This window comes from Chionomys nivalis, chromosome 7 (genome assembly GCF_950005125.1).
Source record: "Chionomys nivalis chromosome 7, mChiNiv1.1, whole genome shotgun sequence".
Taxonomy (NCBI): domain Eukaryota; kingdom Metazoa; phylum Chordata; class Mammalia; order Rodentia; family Cricetidae; genus Chionomys; species Chionomys nivalis.
This window is the reverse complement of record NC_080092.1, coordinates 78,587,383-78,594,546: the sequence shown is the minus strand read 5'-3', so window position 1 is coordinate 78,594,546 and position 7,164 is coordinate 78,587,383. Positions and strand designations below refer to the sequence as shown.

Genomic DNA, 7,164 nt, shown 5'->3' with positions numbered 1-7,164 from the left:
TGAGGATGGGTGGGTCGAAGGAAAATGCTCTTCCGGTTGTCTGGGCAAGCCTTCTCCTTCCTATCCCTGAATATTAAGTTCATGTGCATTTACAGCCGGCCAGGTTGGTATCTATTAACATCTGATCCTGCCATTCCTGCCTTGCCAGGACTTATGGGCACGGGACTTAGGAGATGGGCGGGGAAGTGGAAACGACCAACAGGAGGGCCCTCTTGTTGACGTGGACATTGGGCGTGGCCCAGAAGAGCTTAAGACCTATTTAGTTCAGTTCCTACAATGTAATAGGTGCTTTATATTACATTCTTTTGAAACACCAAAACCACCTTGGAGGTAGGTTTTCACAGCTGTGGAATTGAGATTAAGAGAGTAATTTGCCCAGGGTTACACTGCCAATAAAGGCGTACCTACCTTCTATGTAGCTAGCAGTAAAATCTGTGCCCTTTTCAGAGCTTCCAGACAGGAAAATTGCAGGTCAGAGGCTCACTACGTAAAGACACCCATGCTAACCTGAGACAGAAACTTAAAGCTCCTTACTGTTCGTAAGGACTCTTCCTTTGGCACACATCCTATCTGATATCTGATACGGAGAGATCCAGGATGCAGCCAGACCCACGTCAGCAAGGATTAAATGTAGCAACCAGGTAGACCAACGATGCCCACAGCCTACAGACATGCAACCCAACCAAGGCTCTGAAAATGTGATCCCAAGTGGGGGCGGGTGGGTGGGTTCTTTCAGGGCAAAGGACCGCCCTTCTTGGCTTCTAGAATCAGTCTGGGGCCTAGGCAGCGACGTTTCGCGGAAAAAAACTCTGCACTTAAGGTTAGACTATCCCAGCAGGGCCTTACTGCAAGTTATTTAACTCTGAGTCTCTTGGTCTAAAAAACGAGAGCTTGGGCAAACCGCTCGTGCGTTTCTAGAAGGGCGCAAACGCAAAAGCTGGGATTGTTACGCACCAAAGAGACTCCACCTGATCTCACTATTGCGTCAGGATGAGACGTTCTGCCGTGCGGCAGCTCAGAAGCTTGGGGTGAGCTCGGAGACGTAGCCCAGGGAAAAGCCTACAACTCCCAGGAGGCTCCGGGCGGGCGGCTGAAGAGGCAGTGTAGAAACTACACTTCCCAAGAGGCGCAACGTGTTTAGGCGCGTGGCAGTGACGTCACGGGTCCCGGCTCAGGGACCTGATTCGGCCAGAGCTGCCAGCGGGGTGGCTACCGCTGCTGGTTTGTTACAGCTGCTGGAGCGGCCGCGGTCCGGGTTCTCGGGCTCCTCTCCCGGGCCCTCGACCTCCGGCCCCGCGCGGTGAGTCCTTACGGGCGGCCTCGGAGTGGTGAAGCCCGAAGGCTCCAGGGATAGGAGAGGCGAGAGGGAAGGTTGCTGCTGAGGAGACATCCGCGCAGGAGGAGACCTGAGCTGGGTTGGCTGGGGGTGGAGAGAGTGAGTGCATCAGCCGAAGGAGTTGGGAGCGGGAGGCCGGGGGTGGGGCGTCCGGGAGGAGCGCTTCAGCTGGGGGTGGGAGGCGGGGAACGGCTGGACTACATGGATAAAGGTTTGGCTGCCTCCGGGGCTGAGTGAATGCGTGGAGATGGGGGTTGGGCCCCGAACCCTGCCAGGCTCCTAGGGCTTAGGTACCAGGCTGCGGAGCAGAGCGGGAGGCCCTATGGAAGGAGTTTCCTCGCTCCTGGTCAGTGGGGCTTCGCTTTCTTTCCACTCCCAAGGAGTCTGGGCCAGCAAGGACCGCCGTGGTCCTCCAGTTTGAGGGTGGGCCGGGGGGGAAGAGACATATTGTCTGCTGCATGAACTCCCGGTTGGGATCCCTTGGGAACAAGTTTGCTGCGCAAAGGGCCAGCCTTCAGCTGGGGAGGGAATGGGAAGTGCTTACCGGATGGCCACGCTGGGGGATAATCTGGTTTTGGCATGAGTGTCTGACAGACTGTCTGGGCCCAGACGGGAAAGGGGGAAAGAGCTGTAGCAAAAAAAGTGGTTAGCAAAACGGAGTTGCTTCGGGCTCTCATTTGAGGCAGGTTATGAAACCACATCAGGGCCTGGTCCTGGCAGCCACCTGCCAGCTGTGGTAGCTGAAGTTTTCAGCCTGGCTGCTCCAGATCTTTTTGCCTCTGCCAGGCTCGTATTTCTTCACTTAGGGGAGAAAGGTCAGTTGTGTGCTGATGGAAGTGACATGTACACAGAGCCACATGAAAGTCTCAGAAGTGCTTTCTGGCTCCCAGTCTCTTTCTGGGGGGGGGGGGGCATAGTGGGAGAGGGTACAAGGGGTCTCCTGGTTTAAAGGGCATGGGCATTCAGGCTTGAGGAAGACGATTCCCATGGGGTCAGCTAGGCTTTGCTAAATGCCCTATTGAGCCAGAAAGGGGTGGAAGGTCTTCAAATCCTGGGATTCAGCCAGACTTTTGGCACTCATGAGCAAAGTGTGAGTTCTGTCTGTGGCTGTGCCACTGGAGGGCTGGCTTGTGGGAAGGGGCAGCAGTTTCTGGGGAGATAACTCTGTTCCCCACCTTAATCATCTTTCAGAGACTTCACATCTCAGTCCCTGCCCCTCAGGTGGAAGCTGTTACACAGCTGTCCCAGGGGCTGTATTAGGGAGACTGAAGGTAAACAGCTGGTTTTCTAGTTGTTTGGGTTTCTCTTGGGACCAGCTATCCGGCTTAATGGGCCAGGGGTTTGGTCCCAGGGGTGTGACCCCCACCAGGATGCACCCTAGGCCAACTCTCGGGTCTGTTTGTCGGGGAGCTGTTGTGTGTTCTATTTCCCGAGGTAGCTGAGAAAAGGAAACTTGCTTCCATTATACTTAAGTAAGGAACTTATCTGAGTGAATTCTGGCTCCTGTGGAGGAGGCTTGGCTGGAGTCCTAGCTGAGTGAGATAGCATCAGAGTCTGGGGGTGAGGTGATTGCAGCGGGGTGAGGGAGCTGGTCTGGCACTTCCAGACTATTGCTATCTGCTATCCTTTTCTGTCCATCTTGAAAAGGTGGCATTGTTAAGCATATTAATGACCAATGGTTCTTTACCAGGCAGGACCCTAAGCTAGGTAGGTAACCAAGCACACCGATGCCTTCTGCTCTGTCGGCAGAAATCTGGGGACAGCCAAGCTCCCAGGATAATGGACAGACCATTCTTCTTCCCTCTGGCCACTATGGGTTGCTGCTACCATTGTTTTCTGGGCACTGAAGGCAACCCTTTTGGTTCCTCCTGCTGTAGAGCTTTTACCAGTGGAGCTGGGCAAGCAAAGGCTGTTGTTAACTCACACCTACAAACAGATCCAGGGAAGGGAGGTGAGGTCAGGTGGGGCCAAGAAGGGAGGAGGTAAGAGGGAAGCCACAGGTACTTTTGTATCCTTGGGAGGGGTAGGCTGATACGGGTCCCACATCCCACTTGTGGGAACTGTGGATATTGGCTGTGTGCTCTGTCCTGTGTTCCTCCCTCTCTGGTGGGGTAAAGGGCTCTGGTCATTTGGCAGCCTAATGGTAGCACCCCACGAGAGTTCGCCTGAGCAGATGCCAAATGGATAAAACGTCCCAATGGATGGGTCATTGTGTGTCGAAATGTTAGGCTTGCTGTTTCTCTTCCCTCTTCTCCTGGCCCTGTCAGTCCTCTTGGGCCTGGGCTTGAGGAAAAACAGGGGTGGCAGAAACAGTAGGCCTAGAGGACTTCATCCACTGCTGCCTGTGCCCGCAGGCCTTGCCTGCTTTTGCTCCTTTGGGGAGGGGCTTAGCGTAGGGGATGTCTTCTATCAGCTCTCCAGTAAGAGCCAGCAGAGTTTATTCTGGAGAGTTCTGAGAGAGCAGCCTCTCATCCCACCCCAGCGGGAAGAGGGCCTCAGGGTATTCTAGGGGGTGAGTTGGGGAACGGACATTGATTTCTATAGTCTGGGCCAGGCATCTCTTGGTGACTTGTCCACCAAGACTTTGTCAGCATGTAGTCCCAGTGGATGGTACGTGTGACAGCTGGAGCTAATCCCATCCCAGCGATGTAATGGCTAGCGTTACATTCATGTGGACTTTCTCCAGCCTCTGAGCTGGAGGATTGAAACAGTGGCCGGTGGTGTGGTGTTCTCAGGGAACCTCTGTGGGGCTCTGGGTGTGAGGGGGCAGGGAAAGTGGTGTGACCTGTCTCACCTGTGTTGCTTGTTTGCAGAGCAGCAGTCGAGAGGGGTGGCAGGATGAATGTGGGCACGGCACACAGCGAGGTGAACCCCAACACGCGGGTGATGAACAGCCGTGGCATCTGGCTCTCGTACGTGCTGGCCATCGGGCTCCTTCACGTCGTGCTGCTGAGCATCCCCTTCGTGAGCGTCCCTGTCGTCTGGACCCTCACCAACCTCATCCACAACTTGGTGAGAGTCTGCTTTCCACGTTCCTCCCACCATGTGGGCCATTCAGTGCCTGAGCTGAGAGTCACTGGACAGACTCTGCAGGTCCTGTCAGCATCTGTCACCAGAGCCCAGGACCAGCTCATATCTCTGTCTTGCTCCCCCTTGTGGGCTGTAGCATGCCTACAAGAATGAAATCTGCACATTGCCTGTGTCTTCAGGAAGGGCTGGGCTGGCTGGTGTGTGTGGAGGACGGCCAGCTGAGAGCTGAGTCCTTGTTGATGCTCCCCAGGTCCCCGGAATCTAGTGCAGAAGCGTTCCTTTCCCACGATAGGATCCCAAACCGTGTTCTTCTGACTCTCTGCTCCCTAAGACCTGCTGCCTTGTACCACACTTCAGCAAGCAGGTGTCTCATCCTTGCTACTAGGCTTGCTCCTTTTAGCTGGCATGCAGAGACCCAGTCAGACTGGAGGGCAGCATGTATGCCCATTCTGTGGCTAACTCCTCTCCTTACGCAGTTCCCATGTTCTCCCACCACGTGGGCTCCTGGGTGCCCTGTCATGTATTGAGTCTGCCTGCCTTTGCCACTGTGGCAGAGGAGGTGGCAGTCTACCTGGAGCTGCTTCCGTGTGTGACCGGTGGGGAAGTCAGGCTAGGAGTTTACTTGCCTTTTGTATTTTCTGATGAAGGCCCCTCCTTTCAGGGCATGTACATCTTCCTGCACACGGTGAAAGGGACACCCTTCGAGACTCCAGACCAGGGCAAAGCCAGATTGCTGACCCACTGGGAGCAGATGGACTATGGGGTCCAGTTCACAGCCTCTAGGAAGTTCTTGACCATCACACCGATTGTACTGTGAGTGCTCAGACTCCCCTCAACTCTGGTCTTTGGCATAGGGATGAGCAGAGGGAAGGAAGTGACATATCCAGGGTCACTGTGGGCCTTGGGTCTCCCTGGCTCTGACTTTCCTCCTAGACCTGGGGTAAGCTGAGGGAAGGTCAGGAGGGCTTTGTTAGTTGGTGATTCTCGTCTATCCACTTCCTATCCGGGACCCTTATTTTCATCTCCCTCCCCCGCTCCCCCCAGGTACTTCCTCACCAGCTTCTACACCAAGTATGACCAAGTCCATTTCATACTCAACACTGTCTCCTTGATGAGTGTGCTCATCCCCAAGCTGCCCCAGCTCCATGGAGTCCGCATTTTTGGAATCAATAAGTACTGAGTTTGCAGCCCCTTCCCCAGCCGGGTTGGCAGGGGAAGGGTAGAAGACCTTTGCTGTGATGCTGGAGACAGGAGTCTCTGGACACTGCCAGAGATGGGGGTACGCCCTGGGCCTGGCTTCCCCCTCGCTTCCCCAGTAGCCGACTTGGAGTAGCTTATAGTGGGGTTAGGGTGGGGCCCTTGGGCTCTAACCCATTCTGAAGTTTTTGATCTTTTCCTTTTGCCTTTTGAATAGAGATGCCATGGGGGTGGTCATGAAAGGGGCTGGGCTTTCCGACTGACCGTGGACCTGAGAAGTTGGTACAGGAAGCCAGGAAAAACCCCTGTTGGTTTGTCTGTCTTCAGGCAGCCATAGCACTTTAACCTCTGAGAAGGGGCGGAGGGACGGTACGGCTGGCTTCTGCATTGTCTCACTTTTGTTGCTTGGAAGCGCTTGTTGCGCTGCCTCTGCCCTCCAGGTAGAGCAGTTAGACTTCATTGACGTCCTTGTAAGATGGGGTTGGTGGACACCTGGTGTAGAAGTGGGGGCCAGGATGCTGCCGCCCTGGTCCTGGGGAGAGGGGAGCTCTGAACAGGGGTAGGGTGGGGTCTTAGAATGGTCAAGAGAACAGCAGCTGATATGGATTAGTGTAAAAAGAGGGTCTGGGAGGAGAAGCCAGACCCAGCCTCCTCTGGGTGTGGGCTGAAAGGAGGGCTGGCTTGGAGGGTTCATTTACTCACAGAATGATGGTGATGGGGAGGGGGTTGGAACTCCTGGCCTGGTATGAGGGTGTGCACAGGCTGGATGAGGGAGGCCTGTGAGTCCTCAGAAGCACAGGTCCAATTTGAGGTTTCCCTTAGCAGTGTATGAGGAAGCTTCAGGGCGCAGCTCTTCTTCAGCCCTTCAGCTTGTATTCCCATTTAGATTGTGCCGGGGCAGTGCCTCTTGTATGGCATGCATGTGAGGGGCCAGTAGGCCACCTCCACATGAGGTCAGTGGGCTCCACAATGCTGTAGGGTCCTTGCCCAAACAGGGCACTAGTAGGGACAGCTGCAGGCACTGTCTCCTCAGCCCAAAGAGAGGTGGGTCACAGAGCCCGACACTGGGCTGAGAGGGGCTGTCTTCTCCCCTCGCTGGTTCGATTGGGGCATGTTCCTTTGGAAAGATGTGGGTGCTTGACCCCTCTGCCAGGGGCTGGAGGGAAGTCAACGCACCCTGTTTTCTTCCCCTCTCCCTCATTCTCAACCCCGTGTATTATAGGGAACTTTCACCTTCTGGTCTTTCTAAGCGGAGTGTGAATAGGATTTTTATGCCCTTTGTACAGTATTCTGAAAGAGAAAATAAAGTGCAACGTGTTCTGGTAGCATTGCGTCTGGACTCTGCTTCCCGTTGGCCCTGGGGATCGGCTGGCAGTGTGGGCAGCAGCTCCTGCCTGGCAGTGGTGGGGACTCTGGGGTGGCCCGGGGAGAAAGCCAGAGTGGGCGTGAGGAATCTGGAGAAGGCCCTGGAAAGTTGGCGCAGAATTCCACTGTCTGTGCCTCCTGCTGTCCCTCTGATCTGAGCCTCTGGCTTCACAGGCCTGGCTGGGGGAGTTGGGTCAGGGGTTGGCCGCCAAGCAAGGTCAGTCCATACAGGGCTT

The 7,164-nt window shown here is 55.1% G+C and overlaps 1 protein-coding gene across 9 annotated transcripts; it reads left to right on the top strand.

Annotated features, from left to right (window-relative positions):
- Window positions 1-1,171: 1,171 nt before the first annotated feature.
- Window positions 1,172-6,882, top strand: Ormdl3 (ORMDL sphingolipid biosynthesis regulator 3). Of its 9 annotated transcripts, none has more exons than XM_057776869.1 (4): window positions 1,172-1,300; window positions 4,155-4,348; window positions 5,028-5,179; window positions 5,411-6,882. In XM_057776869.1, exons 2-4 carry the CDS (start codon window positions 4,175-4,177, stop codon window positions 5,544-5,546), a joined length of 462 nt encoding a protein of 153 aa, XP_057632852.1. In that variant the 5' UTR covers window positions 1,172-1,300; window positions 4,155-4,174; the 3' UTR covers window positions 5,547-6,882. The 9 variants fall into 9 exon arrangements, with proteins under 9 accessions (XP_057632852.1, XP_057632851.1, XP_057632856.1 ...); XM_057776868.1 differs by having other exon boundaries at window positions 4,150-4,348; XM_057776873.1 differs by lacking the exon at window positions 1,172-1,300 and adding an exon at window positions 1,301-1,435 and having other exon boundaries at window positions 4,150-4,348.
- The last annotated feature ends 282 nt before the right edge of the window (window positions 6,883-7,164 follow it).